The sequence below is a fragment of the Oppia nitens genome, unplaced genomic scaffold (genome assembly GCF_028296485.1).
Source record: "Oppia nitens isolate AA-2021 unplaced genomic scaffold, nextdenovo-longstitch-racon4-pilon3 scaffold24_pilon_pilon_pilon, whole genome shotgun sequence".
Classification (NCBI taxonomy): domain Eukaryota; kingdom Metazoa; phylum Arthropoda; class Arachnida; order Sarcoptiformes; family Oppiidae; genus Oppia; species Oppia nitens.
In genome coordinates this window covers 240689-261899 of record NW_026533204.1, presented here as the reverse complement: position 1 = coordinate 261899, position 21211 = coordinate 240689, and the positions used below count along the sequence as shown (strand labels likewise).

Below are 21211 nucleotides of genomic sequence, written 5' to 3'. Positions count from 1 at the left end.
CGATACTATTTGTGTCCGTTTGTGTCCTATTTATTATTGTGTTATACTTTATGTTGTCAAAGAAGAAGAAGCGATCAAATAAAGTGGTCGTCAAAAAATACAAAACAAAAGTACAAACAGTGGTCATTAATGTGAAGAGTCCATCAAAAAAGAAAGAATTGCCAGAATCAGGTCTATTAGCATATCATGGACCACAAGATCTGGATCTGACAGACAAACAACAACAACAACAACAGCCGACACTTAAATTGTTTGAATTGGACGATGAAGAAGATAGTGGTGACAGTTTGGAGGACAATCAAACCGCTATCAATTTGATGGCCAATGAATGTGATCCCAAATTGCAGACTAAAGAAACTGATGTAAAAATATGCGATGAATGCGGTCATAGTTCGGAACAATGGCCGTGAATTGTTGTCTAACAATCATATATTATATCAATTACTATAATATTATAATCATATTATTTAATCAATAATTTGTTTTATACATATATTTCCATTATTTGTCAAATTTGCTAATTTTCATATCTAAATAAACTACTATAAATTTATGTAAATTTTATTTGTTTTTATTATCAATTTTATTAATGTTTTATAAATTATTACATTTTTTTAGAAATTAGTAGAAACTTATTTTGCAATTTGTTAAGAATTTTAATTAATAACTTATGATAATTATATTAATTATACAGTATTATGAAAAATTATGATCATTTAATTATTAATTGTAAATTATTTTAATTATTAAAAAAATAATTTATATACAAGAGTTTAGGTCATATTAGTCCAAATTATGTTTAACTCTTTGTCCAATGAATCCCATTGTTCATCAGTAAGTCTTTGATCGCCCGATGGATCAAGTTTTGCCACTTTGAACGCCTCCTTTCTATTGTCGGAGTTAAATAGCGAGCCCTCCCACGCAGTTCTCTGATATGTTTCGACTTTTTTGGCCAACTCTTGCTTATCCAACCTATCATTAGAAAGTCGGTCCCATATTTTTATTGACGACACGAACGCCGTATAACATTTGATCTCATTTCTTGGTATCAGATTAGCAAACGTCGGATTATGAAAAGCCGTCGGGAAATTGGTCACACTGTTGACCATTGGTGTTATTAGCGCATCTATTGGTTTATTATTGGCGTGTTGGGTCATAACATATTTGTTAAGTACTGCTGAGCTGATTATTGCCACCCGAGTCAATGTCGGTGTATTTCTCTCACGAACTCTAGGTTGGAGTCCATACTTATGGCGACAATCTTTGAGAAACTTTGCCACCTTATCGGGTGCTCTATTGATACATCTGTTGAGTGACGGACCCCATTGCATGTAAGACAATGCCATCAGAAACAGATGTCTACGAAACAGTCCATTATTCTTGACTGACTGACCGGCTTTTCGTTTCATTTGAGTTATCATCTGTTTGTAATCAAATCCCTGATAAGCTAATTGTTCAAACAATTGGATCAATTCATCCGATTGGAAATCAAAATTGAATAACTCTTGCATAAAGTTTTTCATCCAGTCGTCATCGCACACTTGCGGTGGTGTCACTTGAGATAACTGTTGGTTGTTGTTGTGGTCATCATTGTCGACCAATTGGTCAATCAGTTCGGTGATAGTTAATTGACAATCACTGATATTGACAGCCATACTATTGCTGGCAATATTAGATAAAGACATATTATGTAATCAACAATTTTTAATGTATGTAACCGTATAACTGTAGGGGTATTGGATATGGGGTATTGGATATGGGGTATTGGATATGGGGTATTGGGTATGGGGTTTGGGTATGGGGTTTGGGGTATATACCTATGTGTCATCAAATTACTAATGAGTCATAAATTTATAATTTATTAAAATTAATTAATACCAATACACTATACTTTTGATATATTGTACTGTTTATTACTAATATAAATAAGTAATTTTAAATAATATTTATATCGGTATAATATATCTGATATTTCCTTTAATAATATGATATTTATTATTATCCATTTATTCTACAATTAACTATAGATATAAAGTACAGTCTGAGTATAAAAAAAACTATTTGATGAATATTGGATAAATTGACCAAGATAATTTTGATGAATTAAAAATCGTCATTATTTTATTAAAAAAATATCTACTATTATAGTAATATATTTTTGTTGTTGATAATATTTTATTATAATCATATTTAATAAAGTATTACGACATTTATCTCATTTAAAAACTCAATAGTTATTAACTTTTACCGTATTTTATAATATATTATTAAACATTAAATAACTTATTAAATATATTAATTTAATTTAATTGAGAAAAAAACATTATTATCATAGTATTAAGTATTACTCAATTGACTATATAATAATTTATTTATAAACAATTAGTGATTTAATTGATCTGGATTAGTGTATATTATAGTTTATCGATATTTTATTATTACACATATTTCTTAAAACAGTTATCAGTCATTCAATATCTAAAGTACTACTGTAGTGTAAAATATATAATAGTTGACAATTAATGAACTTTGAATTGATGATGATATTAATAATTGATAATAAGCTAGATAACTATAAAAAATAATTATCAAAAATTAAATAATATCAAGTTTAGGCAATTTATTACTAGCATTTAGACATCAAAATTATACTGTACTGTATTATCATTGTATTCAATGATTTTTTTCATTTAACTTCAATCAACTCTCACTACAATATTATACTAATGTTGTAAATAACTAGACGTTAACTATTGTGAGACTAAAATCATATGTTTTATTTGCAAACAGTTTTTGTCAGTCAATGTAAACATACATTAAGTATCACATTATTAGCCGCGAGATTGTGGCCAACAATGAGTGTTTGTGACCGTCGGATACGTTGACCGATAACAGTTGATACCAATCATTTTATATTGTCTTACTGTCAGCTCCTGACCAGCTGTGGTCGTCATACCAATTGTCTAAATCACAAAAACTCATCACCCGTGCTATCGGCAATACTGGTGTATGTCCAACAGTTACGAACCAATTGACACCACTGGCCAATCGGCGACAACCATCCCCACAGTCACAATGACGGTGCCGACCAAGTCATACATATCGGTGGCCATATTGTTTGTCATCAATTTGCTCAACTATATGGATAGATTTACGGTTGCGGGCGTACTTTCAAAGATCGAGTCCTACTATTCCCTATCTCACGGCCAGTCGGGTCTATTGCAGACATCATTCATCGTATGCTATATGATCTTTGCCCCATTATTCGGCTATTTGGGTGATCGTTATTCACGCAAATTGATAATGATTTTCGGTATACTGTTTTGGAGTGTCACCACTTTTATCGGTTCATTTGTACCGCAAAACTGGACGCCAATGTTTTTCCTATTGCGCGCACTGGTAGGCGTGGGTGAGGCCAGCTATTCGACAATAGCGCCGACCATTATTGCCGACTTGTTTGCGCCGGTCATGCGATCGAAAATGTTGGCAATTTTCTACTTTGCTATTCCCGTTGGTTCGGGACTTGGCTATATTGTCGGTACAGGAGTGGCTGGAATTACCGGCAACTGGAAGGACGCTTTGCGGGTAACGCCCGTTTTGGGTATCGTGTGTACGGCAATGATCTACTTTTTTGTCCGCGAACCTAAAAGAGGCGAATCAGAAGGCATTACCGAACAATGCGAACAAACCAAAGTTATGGATGACATCCGATATCTGCTAACAGTGCCATCGTATTTGTGGTCAACAGTTGGCTTTACATGTGTCTGTTTTGCTGTGGGTGCTCTGAGTTGGTGGGCGCCAACATTTATGGCGTACGCCTATACGGCCGATAAAAATCCAAAATCTGACGGATGGTTTGTCCGATAATTTGTTTTTGACATAAATTTTCTGAAAATAATTATTTTAATAGGATTGGCCTTATATTTGGCGTCATTGCCTGCATCGGCGGAATACTAGGTGTGGTTATGGGCGCCGGCGGTTCCCAGTATTACAAGAGATTTAATCCGCGCGCCGATCCGCTTGTCTGCGCCATCGGTGCATTGGCCGCAGTGCCACCGATATTTATAACAATTACGTTTGCCCACTCATCACAGGCGGCGGCATTTTTCTTTGTATTCGTCAGCATAACACTGTTGAGCACCAATTGGTCACTTGTGGCAGATATGCTACTCTATGTGATAACACCCAATAGACGATCATTTGCCCAATCGTTGCAAATATTGGTTTCGCATTTGTTTGGCGACGCCAGCAGTCCTTTTGTTATCGGATTAGTATGTATTATATATCTGTTTTAATTGTAAACATTATATAAAATATATTTAAAATCATCCATTTAGCTGATGGATACCTTTAAGAACCCCAAATGGGATACACCAGAGTTCTGGAGTCTACAGTACGCCCTATATCTGACACCATTTGTCATAGTGTTGGGCGGCTTAGCCTTTCTCTATACATCGCTGTACATTGTCGTCGACAAAGACAAATGCAAAATACAAATACAAGGTATGGCTAATAGAGAAAAACAGTCGACACTTAAGACAATAAAGATTTTCCCATAAGTGATAATTAGTATTAATACAGTACTTAAAAAATAGGAACCGTAGGATAGGATTTTAAAATAATATACAAAAAAACTACATTTTATTGTTGACACTATATTTTTAAAAAATAGATAAATATATAAACTTATAACAATTAACTATTACCGTAATTATTTCTATGAATTACACGATATATTTTTTTGATGAATTGAATCACAAAATAAAACAATAAAAATTTACAAAAATTTTACTATAATAGTAATTAATTATTAATTACCGGTTATTTATTTATTTAAATTTTTATTTTAGTGGACAGATCTCGTAGTCCATCTGATACGTCCATACACTCGTTGCCTTCCTGTGCGTCAAACACTCGGCCATACAATACTGGTATCGACGATAACAGTACAATAGTAGATCCGGATGTCAAATATCTTATGTCTCAATAATTGATTACAAATATGAGATTTTTAATTGTTATGTAAATTATATATATTTATACTGTAAAACTGATATTATTACGAATTGTTTTATTTATGTTATTTTGAATAATAATAATGTTATTTATTTATATAAAGTTAACAAAAAAATCTAATATAATTAATTAATTTTTTAATATGAAATAATTTAAAATAAAAAAAATCGAGGTTTTTATAATTTAATTCTTGATGTTTGTTTGATTTAACAAAAAATGTCTAAATTTTATTGACAGCCTAAATATAATTAATAATTGGGAACAGAATCGGTATATGTAACCCATTTGTTGTTCAAGTTTTAAACGCTAATAAAATGACAATTTAACAAGTTTTACATACCAGCCCTCACCTCCCGTTCCTTCCCTCCACATACGCCACTTCCTAACCCTCTACACCCACCCCAACCTAACCTAACCTAACCTAAAGTAATTGATAGCATTTGTCATAAACTTAATGGTTATAACAACGCGCGTGAAATTTCAACAACAAATGGGTTACATATAACGAACTTTAGCCAATAATTGTTATAATAACACGTTTAATATCTATAGACTCACGCGCGTTAAATCAATTGGATTAATTTACGCAATTATTCACGTTAGCAACAAATAAATTTTATTTACCATTTTTAAAAAGTATTTTTATACATCACTGAGTGTGTGGATGAATCAAATTACTGCAATTATTTAACAAATTTAGTTAACATAAAAACAAATCATTTTTGGCTAAATTGACTTTTGGTCGCCTAAAGCTAAAAGTCGTTTTTTCAACAAAAAAAACATTTCTTTGGGTCTTAAAAAAAATTATTTATTAAAAATAAAAGTACGAAAACACGTAAAACCTACTCAAAACTATTATCTTTTGTAATATTCACGCGCTTATATTAATGTTTATTAATTATTATTATTAAAGTTTGCTATATTATGCTATGTTTATGTATATGTCAGGTATGTTAAGATAGATTTGAGCTGATTTATAGGTGTTTCCAGACTTTTATTTTTAATAAATAATGCTTTTTAGAACCCAAAGAAATGTTTTTTATTTAAAAAACGACTTTTATCTTATGTGTCCAAACTTGCAATCGACCTTGATTAATTGTCAACAGTTTTAATAATTTAATGTATGATATGGTGGACAACAGGTAACCAATTGGGAACTGGAATATAGAATCCACACAATATCTGGACATTACTTAACTTTAGAGGGATTCGTTTTGTATAATGTTTTTAAAGTATAATATAAAAGCATTAAAATTGTTTTTCAAAGCATAAAAATTATATCTCAGTTAGTTTGGGTGTGGGTAGGGTAGGGTGTGGGAGGTTAGGAAATGATGGTGAATGGAATTAGATAGTAGTGTATTAGTTAGAGGTGGTGTGGAGAGTCATATTATAGTTGATATTAGTTTTTAACCTATAATGTGAATACAATCGAGTCATTTGACGTGCAAATAGTATTATTAATACAGTACTATCCGGTATATACAATATTTGGTAAAAACAAACATACAGTACTACTGTATATACCAATAATATTAGTTAGCAATCAATTTTCAATATAAACCCGACTGTCCTAATCAAACTTTACCGGCATATGATAGGGAAATGAAAGAGCGCGGATTCAGACCATCGAAGAGCAAGTGTTTGGCACTTAAGTCTAAATCCGGTACCAAATGTGTTGTTTGGTTCGTTATAATTAGTGTATTGATTAATAATTTTTTATACTCTATTAAATAGTTGTTATAATAGTTGCTTAAAAAAGTCAAATAGTTATTGAAATAGTTATTTATTTTTTTATAAATATTTCAACTGATATATATTCATTTGTTTGCAGCATATTTACAAAAATGATTTATATAAATAAACTAATTATTTCTATTGTTAAAAAAGTAATATGAGTTGATAACAGTTTACACATTTTATATAATTTATATAATTATTACTTTTTGTTTTTACATATATTTGTACTTAATTTTACAATTTAATGCTTATATTTTTCAAAATCAATGAAATAATTATTTATAAGTTTTTATAGTTGCTAACCTAACAAATAGTTATTTATAGTTATAATAAAATTTCGGAAATAGTGTCCACTGGTCAAGTTCGGTGGACATACTAAGTCCCAGTTATAAGCGTTGAACCGACAAAATAATTTTTTTAGTTGAAAATCAAGACACTAGTTATAACACATATCCAGCCAATGTTGTTAGCACTACAACGACTATACTACTATTGGTGGCTAATCTGATCTAATTGTCATTGTTTTTAGTGTAAACTCAGTTTAATATTCAAAATTATAGTTTGCTTTTTTGTTAATCAAAAAATTTTATTTTCTGTATAAACATTAATTTATTAAAATGTAAATATATATTACTGTTAGAATCTTTTTAAAAACATTGTATTGTACCGATATATCAAAAAATTAATTAACTTTTTATTTTATATAACAAAAGTTGTGTAATGTATTGGCTCAACATTTAATAATTTTTTATTTGTCTAAAATAAGTTTTAAAGTACCGGTATATATTAATTTTAATTAAACAATTTATGTAACTATGATCTAGTGTAAATTTATAAATTTTTAAAATTATAACTATTAATAGTAAACATTTATTTATTTTTGTTAGCGGACAACCTTCATAAAATGCAAATTTATATTTGTTGAAAATAAAAAATTATTTAACATCTATTTAGATAATAATGTTATATCATTTATAAACTTATACAGTACAATAGTATTTATATAAATATAAATTTATGTAAATATACTGTATATATAATATATATATATATATAATGACATCATTTAAAATGCATAAATTCGTTAACAACGACCAAAGAAACAAAAAATATTTTATAATAATTTCAATAAAAATATCAATTTGTAAATAAAAACTTTTTGTTTGTTTGTTTGTATAATAAACTTTTTTTTTGTTTGTTTATATAATAAAAAATAATTTTATGTCAGCTTTGGTTTCACTTTGGATTTTCCGGTCAGTTTCTGATGGATCACCAAAAATGTGGTCATAGTATTACCTAAAAATATGACAAAATATAGGACGGCAACCACTGGCACCTGCCATTCAACACAAATGGGATCGTATTTGTACATATTGTAGAGAGTATAGGCATTGTAGAACTGGAACAGATAACCAAAATAGAGAAATGGCAATAAAAATCCCAGTCCGCGCCACATCCACGAGTGAAAACCTTGGATCGTGATGTCCATGTCGTACCGTTCGCCCAGTGCTCGCAACCGGTATAGACAACCGTATTGGTAGTAATATTGTAAAAATTGCAGAAAACTTGAGTAACATATATAACAGACAAATTGGACACGAAATTTGTTGTAAATTAAGCCGTCGGGCCTATCGGGTGGTAACACCGTTCAAAAAAYAAATAAACAAAAATTAATTAATATTAACGTAAATAACTGTAAATCGTCTGGTAATACAAATTTAAGTACATTTTCAGACTAATTAAAGATTAATTTGATGTATTCATATAAATACTGTAAACAAGTTTTAGCTTTAAAAATACTAGTTATATCTAAATATAACTTTCCATATATATATATATATTTGTTTGTAATTAAATTAAGTTTTTAATTTCACTACTAAAATGTAAGCATATTATTGATAAAACAACTCTTGATTTTTTAAATGTCATCAAATTCCTAGAATTCTTGTCTTTTATTAAACCAATTTTTGTGTCAAAAAATTTTTGCCTAATATTTTTGAGATATTTTCATTACGTTCTAATAAAATATAAATAAATAATATTTATATACAGTATATTTAAGTTCATAATAATAATTATGAAACTATTTTTCTAGTAAATCACTAAAACCCAAAAATAAAAAAATAAACACATTTTTTATAATTAACATTTTTAGTTAATCAACAAAAATACTTTAGTTATTAGTTTATTTTAATAAATAATTTTCAGTAATATTTATATATCAACTTTTCTGAAAAATATTTCCCCCCTCCCGTTATAATTATGTTATAACTTATAACAAATATATATAGTTTCTAATTATATTCACATTACCGTAATAATAAAATAGCAAATAAGCAAACAGTATAAATATGTTAATTATGTAATGTTTATAAATAAATATTGCTATACTATAAGTTAATATACTACCGGTACGTGTAATTTATACTAATGTATACTAAATTTACAATATAATGCAGTACACAGTATATGGCGGTAAATCATTATAGACATTGATTTGTATTTAGGAAAAAATACCATCTTTTCTATAGATAGTAACTATAAAAACTACTGTACTATAAATACAATTAATATAATGTCACCAATGATTTGCGAGATTATGAGTACAAAGTTTTTTATATAAAAAACTACAATAAAGTACTCGTAATGATAAGCAAAATCTTATTAATACATAGACTACACACATGTATACCATATTGCATAACAAAGTATCACACATGTGAAGGCTTATGTGTCACATGTCCTAATGGTTACAACAATTTTTAAATAAAAAATACATAATAGACATACCAGACAACCATAACACCGGCCAAAATAGTGGTCAGAAARTGCAATGTCCGCCACCAGCCCTTAATTCGTGAACCGTTGACCACTAATATGCTCTCACGGATGGTAAGCGTGCAGTGGTACCAAACAAGAAGGAAATGGAGAATCGCATCGCATACTCTGCAAAAGATATCAATCAATTTAATATAAGATATCTTAATATCTATATGTTTTATACCGCGATTGAAAAATCAGATCCATTGCACTGACCACTAATATGACACACGTAACCACCAATTTGAACATTTCGTACTGTTCCTTGTATTTGAATCGTTGTTCACTGTCTAGTAATGTTGAATTGATATTTCCCAATACAATATTCAAATAGAGACCATTAGGTTGCGGTAACGACTGTCTAATATCGCGCACGTGTGCCGCACGACTGTCCATTTGGCGCACTATATCGTCCCGTAGTTGACTCTCTTCGTCAGTAGTCGTCGTGCATCTGATATCATATCGAGAAGACAGACAAACAAAAACAATCTTAAATTAAAATTACAAAAACGATAATTGTTTCAATAATATCCTATACTTTTTAATCGATTGTCTCAATTGACTTAACCGGTACTTCTGGTGATTGATATCTTTGAGACATTTGTTCTGCAATTTGGTAAACTCTGTGATTGAATTCACATACGATTTGTGACTTTCCTTTTAATTGATTCACAGATAACAACAACAAAATCATTAGCATTTAGTTAACAACAAAATAACTGAAACATTATATCAGATACAACAGTATGGATCTGAACAACAATCAGATAATAACTGCCTCTAAAAGTCATACCTCTAGAGTGTGATACTCGTCGGTCAGTACTTTCCATTCGTCCCGAACGGTCTCAATGGTAGCCGAATTATCGGACATTTCTGTTTGACATCAAGTATTTCGTGTCCAGATATGTATGTCTGAGTATGATATTTGGTCGGATCAATGGTGATCACCACTAACACCAGTCTCTCTCTCTTTTTCTCCTTTAACGACACGTAAGACAATCAAATCAATTGAATCTATCGTTTCTCTCAAATGTCAATCAATTATGAGAAATACAACACAACTGTAAGCCTTATATGATATTAATACCCAATACTACAGTACAGTACAGTCAGTCTGTATTATTAATAGTGTATTATATAATAAATAGTGATTATTATTATTGAATGTCATATCAAACAATCAGTGTATTAATATTCAATGCCTACTATTTTTTAATATTACGTTTATAACTATAAAACATATAAATAAAATACACATTAAATTAATACTATTCATTCAATCAGTCATTAGATGAGTGTTTGATTTGAAACATTCAAACAGTACTACAACTACTGTATTATACTAATCATTGCCATTGAATGCTAAAGCATTGGTAAACATATAGAGTGTGTATGTAATACACAGTGTGTTTAATAAAAATATAATAATACAGTAATACTCTTATGTATAGACAAACACAGACATACCGTATGATACATACGGCTGTATTAGACTTGTGTTTAATAAGTGTTTCACAATAAAAAAAACAACAGTTTTTTGAAGTTAAAAATTTATTTAGAATTATGAAGTTGTCAGATGTCCAATTGTATTATTTGTTTGGATAACTTAAATTTGAATTGCCATTAAAATATATAATATTAAGAAAATATGCCATTTTAATTTTTTGCACAATTAAATTATTTTTTAAATGATAATTTGAAAATCCTGACTAATATTGCTCTAATCTGTTAACACTAAACAAAATTAATATGTATTAAACAATTCGTTATTTTAATGTATTAAAAGTTTAGGCATTCTGTTGGTGTCACTATAGCATTGACTAATTGACTTTCAATTGCAAGTCTGGTATTAACGTCATAACTAATTCTATCGACTATTATATAATATTATGCAATACATATCAGACGTTCACATATAACATAACTAATTATCACAACAACAAAAAATCACTATTGGTTTTAGTAAATAATGAAAATTATTTACAGACACTTACAATTAGAATCTGATTGTGAATTATAGAGCTTATTAAATATATATAAATAAAATTTTTTTACAATATCCTGAGACGACAACAATGTATAATAATACATGTTAATTTTAAAGTCCTATTCATTAACTAAGTTATCATATTTACAATTAGAGTCTAAGCTTTACAGTCATTGTAAGCATTAAATATGATAACTTAGTTAATGAATAGGACTTTTATTACATTGTTGTCGTCTCAGCAATTCGTAATATAATTTTATATATATATATATATTAATTTCATTTAGAATATTGGAGAATTTTTTTATAGAGTTGTTCACTGGATTCATTATTTTATATTTACTAGCGATGTCAACGGGATGCTTTTTAAATAAAAAATCATTGTAGGGTATCCGGGTTTGTTGGCCGGTTAGGTTAAAATGTTAGAGTGCGCGCATATATATAAATATGGATATATAGTACAGTAGTATATATATTATAATCATGTGTATGCCTGTTGAGGGCATAGAGAATCAATAATGCAGCTCTCGATCAGATAGTATATCTGATAGTGTATTGTAGTAGCGGTGTGTGTATGTGTGTGTTAGTGCATGCGATGCATGGGTTGGGGGCGTACGGGGGTGTCGTGACATTGAACATTCAAATCGATAAAATGCATTGAATTTTTCGCTGGGAATCGCATGGGAATTGAATAACTCCTACTAAAAAAGCTCTTATACTGTAAGTTGAGTGAATTGGCTGCTCATCCCTGTCCTATCAATTCCTAGGGATATATAGTATATATACATTATATATATATAATGGCATTCAATTTAAATATAGCCCTTCACTGCTCTATTGATTTTTGTATTAAGTTTTAATGTCTTTTACATTTTTTACGGGTCTCTCTCTCTCTCTCTCTCTCTCTCTCTTCAATCTAGCATAACTTATATACTATATATATCCAGTACTATATACACATTGTACAGATACATACACTGTATAATATATATTAAATTTCGTGCATATTATATGTAAAATGCTATATATTGTATTGTCATATATTTATCATATATTTATGTTTGATTTTGCAGTGAATTCGCCACTTTATTCCTATTTTAGGAATTTTTTAACTCTCTCTCTCTCTCTCTCTCTCACACACACACACACAGACCAAGCATACATACATATTAATTCCAGTATTATTATTACTACTATATTAACTATAATTTATTATTATAGCTATTAATATAATTATCATAAAATTGAAATGAGAGAAACAACATATTGAATGGCAAAATATAATTATCGGACTTATATTTAGCACACAATATAAAGTTTATGTGTATATATATATAGTATACTATAACAATGTTTTTCTCGTTATTATTAGCTAAATAACTGACATATTATGACTTTTTCTGTGTGTTTGTATTCAGTGAACAAAATATAAAAGCAAATATAAACTAAATTTAAATATCATTAGTTTAGTATATAACTACTAGTATACTACTAATACTAAGGGAACTAATTGAGTGTGTATTGCATTTATTTTTACTACAATAATAAGATAATTTAAATTAATTTTAGAAAACAATAAACAAATAAATGAACAATTATTGTTGACTTTGCAATTATATGCATTTATTTTAGCTATTTGGGGGAAAATTGAAAATTAACTAAATATAAAAATATACATATATTGCTAAACATGATTGCAAAACTCATGGATAAATAATTGATAAACAAAAATATTCAATTATTACTTAATTTAGTGATCAATAGCCACAAAAATATTAGAATATTACAGGAATTTTCATTTAATAATAATTGTTATTATATTTATAACTTTATTTATAGATTTTCTGGTATGGTTTCAATGAAATATAAAAAACAATAATAAATTTTTTTAAAATTTATGTAAACTAAAATGTACAGTACATGGGGTGCAGTCTATATATTTAGATCATGTTTTTTATGCAACTATAGTGCAGTTTATTGTTTTGGTTTCATTTGTAATTGTTAATTGTAGTCTAGTATTACAATTTGTATACAGTATTGTAAAACAATAATACATCAAATCATTTAAGTAATATATAGTTTGTATTTTTTAACAACAAAATGTACAAAACAAACAAATTATAAACTTAAAATAGTGTAGAAATTAGTTTATAAATATATATATATAAATGATGAAAAATTAATAACTCTGGGGGTCACTGTCACCACACAATTATATAGGGGGGGGGGGGGTTCACCTAAAATACAGTCTGTGCCCATTTATTTTCAGGCGTCTATACCTGTCGAGCGTCGGCGTCCATCACAGACAAGGCGTCCAAAAAACACACTCACACTCACTGACTCTCTCTCTCTCTCTCTCTCTCTCTCTCTCTCTCTCTCTCTCTCTCTCTCTCTCTCTCTCTCTCTCTCTCTCTCTCTCTCTCTCTCTCTCTTCTCTCTCTCTCTCTCTCTCTCTCTCTCTCTCTCTCTCCTCATTGACTCACTCACTGACTCTCTCTTCTCTCTCTCTCTCTCTCTCTCTCTTTCTCTCTCTTTCTCCCCATTGACTCACTCACTGACTCTCTTTCTCACACTATTTTTCAGTGACATTACTGTATTGATTGGTTTACTTTACATTACATTACTATTGCTATACATTTTTATAAGCCGTACTCTACAGTACTGTAGAGTTGTTATTACACTAACAGTAGTATAATATGTATTAATACAGTATTATTACAACAGAGTCTCTCTGATGGCTATTAAACCATAATATTTAGTGCAATCAAATCGGTTATCAAAATTTAATGGAAGTATTAATAATAATACAATCGGTTTAGTTATTATTATTATTATTATTATTATTATTATTATTATTATTATTATTATTATTATTATTATTATTATTATATATATATAATTAGTTATTTATAATTTTATAATAATAATAACAATAATCATTAGTTAAGATGAAAACGATACCAAACCATAATGTGAGTGACCATCGAGTGCTGTGTATATGACTCTACAAATTCTGAGATCAGATAACATATTAACAGATTAAGCTGATCCACACACACATACAAAACAAACCATGATGTCAATCAATGATTGTCGATCGATGAATAACACCACTGATGATTGCGTCCGCAAGACTATCGACAACTGTCTGGCCATTCAGGCCATGATCGACATCAATGCCAAACATTTGGAAGGACTTCGTACTGAGTGCTCGATCACCGCCGAGTTGACCCAAAACGAGATCCGCACTCTCGAGGTATGACCTAAATATTTGGCACCAAATTTTTATGTCTTATGTTTTAGTCATTATGTGTTTCTTCATATTTTTCATTCATCCATTGCAGTCAAAACTCGTCAAACTATTTAGCAGACAGTTGGCGGCCAAACGCAAGTGTCGCGGCAGTCATGAGATAATTGAACTCAAGCCATATCCACATCTGAGACAATGGCTTAGGATTGTCGGTTTAAGCGACAGATCTATCAATGTTTGTTGAAATTTCAACTCATTATTTAATTGCAATTATCATGTTTTTTATGATATCATTTGATCGATTTATCAGGTGATATGCAATCGGGTCATGACTTTTGATGCGTTACTCAAGTCATCAGAACAGCAGATGAAAGAGATATTACATGAGAATGAATCGCGTGAGGAAGAGATCCGGCGAATATTGACGGCACTCAAGAGTCTTAAGCTGTCCATTGATAAGGTGATGGCCGGTGAGCTACTGCTAGATGATCTACATTGGGATTCATGGGACAGAACCAAGTCGACAACCAATACAAACACCATGACTTCCTCAGCTTCGGCGTCGCCACGTATTACAAGAAACCGAACAATGCGAACATCGGTTCCATCGGAAGATATACTTAAAAACAATAGTCCATTATCTCCGCCACAATCTGCAGGACTTTGGTTTCCACAAACTGGTTCCTATATATTGAACTCAAACCTGACGTCGACCACTAACTCAATGGACAGTCGACGGCCAACACCTCCGCCAACGCCGCCGATAATCAACAAAAACAATTCAAGACAAAAGTTTCCGACAACACCGCCGCCTGGGAAACGCAATCTACTGGTCGATCCGTTTCCGTTGACCAAAAGCAAGTCACATGAAGAACATTTGGCCCATCGTATCGAACCATTAGATCCTGCGGTCGCTAAGTATGAGACAATAGTTTATATATAAATATATATTTAAAAATAGCTTTTTATTATTTGGCAAAAATTATTTAGACATTAGACTGCTTTTTTTAAATTAGTTTATTGATATATCATATAAATTGCTTTCAATATTACGGTAGTTTAGTAAATATTTTTTTAAACCAGTAGTTTGTAGGTCTGAGTGGATTACCAGAGTTTTATCGTAGATGTAATAGCGATATCTAGTACCGTCTTAAAAATAATTTATAAATTTAATTATTTAGTAAATAGAGATATGATTTTATTATTATTATTATTAGAAATTTATTTACCAATTATCTAAACGCATGTTTTTTCTCTTTTATTTTTTGATATTTTGTATTATTGCAACTTATTTGAACAATAATGTGAAATATGATTTGATGATTGCCTGAATTGATAACCGCATTTAACCGCACCCGAATTGACCACAATTACCGCTTGTGATGACATGGCTTTACCAATTTAATTGCTATTTATAAAAACTTGCGTATGTGTGCGCGTGTGGCTGTGTATTTGTCTGTGCGCTACAAAAAACGCGTGTGATATTTGATTTTGCTGTGGTTTTGTTGATAATAATGATGGTAATGATAATGACCACCAAATCAGTCAAGTGCTACTCAAGTATATAACCAATGCTTCGCATAATCATCACAATAGTTTAGACAACTTGGGCCAAACAACACACCGCCGTCGGCTGCAAACCGAACCCGGATTAGGTCACTCGTCGCCCATCATGATGTCACCGTCGAGGTCGCCTCCAGTGGCCAGTCCCGATCAGCAACATGACAACTGTTTTGTCGACACGCCTGTCGCGCCCCGCAGTCCGCGATCGCACGGTATGGCGCATTCCATACATCATCGGTTTAGTACAACAATGAAGATTAATAGTACGTGCAATCTGTGCGAAAAGCCGATGTTTATCGGCTATAAGTGCAAAGAGTGTAAATACAGGTGTCATCGCGACTGTGTCGACAAAGTGCCCAATTCATGTGGTTTGCCCAACGAGTTTGTCGACATTTTCAAGCAGAGCATCAACAATGAAGAACGCCGGTCGCCAATCGTCTTAAGTCATGCCATACCGAACATGAGCGTCGGCGGCGGCGGCAGTTCGAGGTCTCAAAGTGAAATACTCGGCCGCAAAGTACATAAAAAGCGGACCCATTATAACCAACCCATGATAAACCTGCCCTCATTTGCCGGTCACGACTCCTCGTCCAATACATCGTCGTGTAATTCCTCAACGCCATCATCGCCAGCACTCATCTATCCATCGATGCCATCCTCGCAGACTACGCCTCAGTCCGCATCCCGTATACAACAGTTCCAGTTTCCAGAGATAACCATTCCATACGGTGACGGATATAATAATACTAATAATAATCATATTAATACTAATGATGGTAGTATTACCATAGAAACGAAACCATTTAGTGAAAGTGAAGTGATTGACACACAAAAGAGTACAGATAGTGATAAAACAGTGTCCGGTACTTCGGGTTCCGGTAGTACAGATTCAGAGAAAACTTTGGCCGGACGTGTCGATAGTCAAGATAGTCAGGCCTCGGATCTCGATCCGAACGATAAGTCGTGGCCGCGACAAAACAGTTTAACGCTTCGCGAATGGGATATACCGTTTGACGAGCTTAAGATCGAGGAGGCCATTGGTACCGGTAGGTTTGGTACTGTGTTCAAAGGCAATTGGCACGGATCAGTGGCCATCAAACGGTTAAACATGAACAACGTTTTGGATGATAAGAAAACAATCGAATCCTTCAAACAAGAAGTGGCCACTTTTCGCAAGACCCGTCACGACAATCTTGTGTTGTTTATGGGCGCCTGTATGAAACCGCCACATCTGGCTATAGTGACCTCACTGTGCAAAGGCATGACACTATACACACACATACATCTGCGTCGCGACAAATTCAATTTGAACCGTACAATCACTATCGCGCAACAGATTTGTCAGGGAATGGGTTATCTTCACGCGCGCGGTATTGTCCACAAAGATCTTAAATCGAAAAACATATTCTATGAAAACGGCAAAGTCGTCATAACTGATTTCGGACTGTTTTCTGTGGCTAAACTCTGTGTCGGCAACAGGTTTGTGACCATAATTTTATTGGAAAAAATAATTAAATTTTTGTTAACTATTGGTTTTTTGTTTGATTTGTTTCGTCAAACAGAAAGGGCGATTGGCTAACAATACCGAAAGGATGGCTCTGCTATTTGGCGCCAGAGATAGTCCGTAGTCTACGAATTCATAGCGAACAGGACACTGAAGAACTACCATTCTCTACGGCTACCGATGTCTATGCTTTTGGGTTTGTTTTTCAGATCAGTTTACAAAAGAAAACTGTTATTTTTATTATTATTTTGTTTTTAATTGTATAAAACCAGAACCGTATGGTATGAGTTACTATTAGGCGAGTGGCCATTCAAGGGACAACCATCGGAAGTGATTATATGGCAAGTGGGCAAAGGAGTGAAACAATCGCTGATGAATCTTCAAGCGTCTAAAGAAGTCAAGGTTTGTGACAATATTTGGTAAACAATAACACCAAAGAAAAATTAACACTTTATTTGGCAAACAATTAAATTATATTAAATTACAGGATTTATTATTGATTTGCTGGTCATTTAAGTCAAATGAGAGGACAGAGTTTAGTAAGTTATATGAAATACTGACGCGTTTGCCAAAGAAACGATTGCAAAGGAGTCCATCACATCCCATACATCTGTTGAGATCAGCTGAGTCTCTCTTCTGATAGAAATACACAGACAGAGAGTAATATCATCGTTGGTTAACAAATACAGTAGATTTTATGATTGATTGTAATATCAATTTAATTATTTTGTCGTTTATTCAGTTTATAGTTATATATCTGTATATAAATTTATAAATTAAGATATTTTTAAGAAAAAAACTCTCACAAACAGCGATTGTGAAAACACACGACAATTAAATGAAAAATATAATAATTTATTGATAAAAAAATTGTTTATAATTATATTAACTGTGATGTAATTTCCAGACACCAGTTCCCTGACCTACTGATCCTTTATCAATCTATCTATCTCTTGTACTGTATGTCTAATATACTGTATCTGTCACTCAATAATATTTGCGGGGAAACTGGTGTATGTGTCATATATTATAAATAAATATATATACAGTATATTATAGTGAATTTGTTATATACGATGTCTATATACATACATTAATATTAATTTACAAAAAATATATATAATTATGATCATTAAAGGCCTATATTACAAACATCTGTGTACAGTGTATTGGATGAAAATGATTTAAATAAATATATAATTTATATATATATATATACATATACAGTATATATATTATTGTAGATGTATTATTTAAATTGAAGTCTATTTAAAACAAAAAGGATACAATAAAAAACAAACATATTTTAATATAAAAAATGTAGTCAAATAACATAAAATTAAGCTAAAATATTTTTAAAAGAAATTATGTAATTATTATTCAGATAACAACAACAAAAAATTGTCAAATATATTTGTCAAATGCAAACCATTTTGAATGCAAACTAAATTCCTTAAATACAATTAATCATTTTTTAAAAATAACTAATATGTAAATTAAAATTAAAAAATAAATTACTCACAATAATTGACATACAGTGCATTACAACACATTGAAATGATTAGAAATTATATACAAATATACATTAAATTAATTCATATTGTGTTCATAAAAGATATTAATTTTTTAAAACTAATTAAAAAATAATTTATTGAATATATTTTCGTCTGATTATTATTTTATTTTTGTGCAATTAATAAATGACAAATATTTTTAATCAAAATTTGATTTTATCGTAAATTTTGTTTTGTTTGTTAAAATATATAGATTTAAAATAAAATAAACAAAAACTTACTGTAAATTATTTTGTAACAAAGGTAATTTATGCTAAAATTAGAAAAAATTGTCAATACTTTTAGAAACAAAAACAAAATAATTACAGGTAATGTTACAAAAGTTGTTATAGCTATTGAATATATAGGTATATAAAAATAATTTGAATGTTGAATAGAATGTTGAGAGAAACTCAATACATAATATATTTTCTCATTTTAATGATTATTTGGATAATTGTTTGATAATAATAATTATTATTTGGAAAAAATGATACACTAAAGTATTGATTATTAAAAAAAAAATAATCTAATCAAATACAGGAAAGTATAGATTTTGACACGACTCGACCGATACATTAATTTGATAGTCAAACGGTTGGGCGTAAAACATGATTAAACTGAATAGTGTCGGATGTTTGTGATTGCTATACAAAAAGTAACCGTCAGATGACTTCTGGATAACTATATGTTTGACGTGACCTTTGATGACAATACTGAGTACATACTTGTCCTCCAATTGGGCCGAACTTCGTACCAGAAATGTCCCGTCGCGTCGACCTTTGAGTAGCCGTTCAGCATTTTTTCGGTCACATTTCGGTAAAAACCATTTGGTTTCGTCTTCGTGCGGATACATGATATGCGATCCATTGTTCAGTCCATTCAAATGCTTATTATTATCGGATATTTCATCGCATTTTCTCAGTTCTTCCACTTTACCACTAATAATCTGTTGAGTCTTTATCTCTACCGATTGGTCCATCACTTTTAACTCAAGAAAGTCATCGCTAAGCAACTGGTGTTTGATCTCAAAATCTGATTGCCGGCCCTTTTGTTTCAGTATGTGTTTAATCTCAGGTTTGGTCCAAACGTTAAACTCTTCTAATAATATATTTTAAAAAATAAAAATCATTAATTATTTTAATTCATTAAATATAATTTCATTAATTATATACTTTTATGAAAAACAAAGACATTTGTTAATTTTTGAGACCAAAATAGACAGTTCATAATTATTATTATTTTTTTTATTAGTCAGAAACCAGTGTCTAATCACTTATAATTTGTTTATCAAAAGTTATTAATAAACTAGATTTTTAAAAATTCAAATTTTTTAATTTATATATCATATACATTAAGTTTCAATGTTATGATAAATTTGTTATCATATTGAAACATATACATCGCTAATAAAATTGACACAAATAATAAAATATCTCAAATATTTTTCAAAAGTTTTATTTTGTTATAATTATTATATTTTAATTCATCACTCGTTAGGGTTGAGAAAATTTATTGTATTTAGTAATTATTTTTTTATAATTATAAATTAGGATTCAATATCAATACAATAGTATAAAGTTATAAAAAATAAAACTAGATTTTTCTTAATAATTGGTAGACAACAAAATTGATATCAAGTTCATCAATTAAAGTTTTCAAGTATAAATTTTATACCATAAAAATATTAAAACATAATGTATTGTATTAAAATATTATATAATTGGTTTTTATTGCATAAAAATTGTATGATTATTTTTAAAAACAAAATTGTCTTTTTT

At 30.3% G+C, this 21211-nt stretch overlaps 4 protein-coding genes across 5 annotated transcripts; 2 read left to right on the top strand and 2 right to left on the bottom strand.

The window, feature by feature from the left end:
* The first annotated feature begins 2706 nt into the window (after positions 1-2706).
* LOC128953935 (protein spinster homolog 3-like) lies at positions 2707-5100 on the top strand. The gene is made up of 4 exons (XM_054299479.1): positions 2707-3854; positions 3911-4271; positions 4338-4503; positions 4851-5100. The coding sequence occupies exons 1-4, from the start codon at positions 3010-3012 to the stop codon at positions 4988-4990; spliced, it is 1512 nt and encodes a 503-aa protein (XP_054155454.1). The 5' UTR covers positions 2707-3009; the 3' UTR covers positions 4991-5100.
* Positions 5101-7972: 2872 nt separating this feature from the next.
* Positions 7973-10792, bottom strand: LOC128954009 (ion channel TACAN-like). Its single transcript, XM_054299575.1, has 5 exons — positions 10367-10792; positions 10112-10230; positions 9758-10024; positions 9544-9699; positions 7973-8381 (listed from the first exon to the last, which is right to left on the bottom strand). Exons 1-5 carry the CDS (start codon positions 10442-10444, stop codon positions 7973-7975), a joined length of 1029 nt encoding a protein of 342 aa, XP_054155550.1. The 5' UTR covers positions 10445-10792.
* Positions 10793-14061: 3269 nt separating this feature from the next.
* Positions 14062-18641, top strand: LOC128953931 (kinase suppressor of Ras 2-like). 2 transcript variants are annotated; one of them, XM_054299470.1, is made up of 8 exons: positions 14062-14373; positions 14504-14816; positions 14905-15045; positions 15121-15728; positions 16356-17852; positions 17936-18073; positions 18150-18279; positions 18365-18641. In XM_054299470.1, exons 2-8 carry the CDS (start codon positions 14634-14636, stop codon positions 18515-18517), a joined length of 2850 nt encoding a protein of 949 aa, XP_054155445.1. In that variant the 5' UTR covers positions 14062-14373; positions 14504-14633; the 3' UTR covers positions 18518-18641. The 2 variants fall into 2 exon arrangements, with proteins under 2 accessions (XP_054155445.1, XP_054155447.1); XM_054299472.1 differs by lacking the exon at positions 14062-14373 and having other exon boundaries at positions 14516-14532; positions 14599-14816.
* Positions 18642-19788: 1147 nt separating this feature from the next.
* Positions 19789-20741, bottom strand: LOC128953948 (phosphatidylinositol 3-kinase regulatory subunit gamma-like). Its single transcript, XM_054299496.1, has 2 exons — positions 20606-20741; positions 19789-20531 (listed from the first exon to the last, which is right to left on the bottom strand). The coding sequence occupies exons 1-2, from the start codon at positions 20658-20660 to the stop codon at positions 19960-19962; spliced, it is 627 nt and encodes a 208-aa protein (XP_054155471.1). The 5' UTR covers positions 20661-20741; the 3' UTR covers positions 19789-19959.
* Positions 20742-21211: the final 470 nt, after the last annotated feature.

Coding starts and splice junctions, on each gene's coding strand:
- LOC128953935 (XM_054299479.1), top strand. CDS start 3,010: ATGTCCAACAGTTACGAACCAATTGACACCACTGGCCAATCGGCGACA. Junction 4,272..4,337: donor GTCCTTTTGTTATCGGATTA/GTATGTATTATA, acceptor TCATCCATTTAG/CTGATGGATACCTTTAAGAA. Junction 4,504..4,850: donor ATGCAAAATACAAATACAAG/GTATGGCTAATA, acceptor TTTTTATTTTAG/TGGACAGATCTCGTAGTCCA.
- LOC128953931 (XM_054299470.1), top strand. CDS start 14,634: ATGATGTCAATCAATGATTGTCGATCGATGAATAACACCACTGATGAT. Junction 14,817..14,904: donor ACGAGATCCGCACTCTCGAG/GTATGACCTAAA, acceptor CATCCATTGCAG/TCAAAACTCGTCAAACTATT. Junction 18,280..18,364: donor AAGCGTCTAAAGAAGTCAAG/GTTTGTGACAAT, acceptor ATTAAATTACAG/GATTTATTATTGATTTGCTG.
- LOC128953948 (XM_054299496.1), bottom strand. CDS start 20,660: ATGAACTGTCTATTTTGGTCTCAAAAATTAACAAATGTCTTTGTTTTT. Junction 20,532..20,605: donor TGTCTTTGTTTTTCATAAAA/GTATATAATTAA, acceptor ATATATTATTAG/AAGAGTTTAACGTTTGGACC.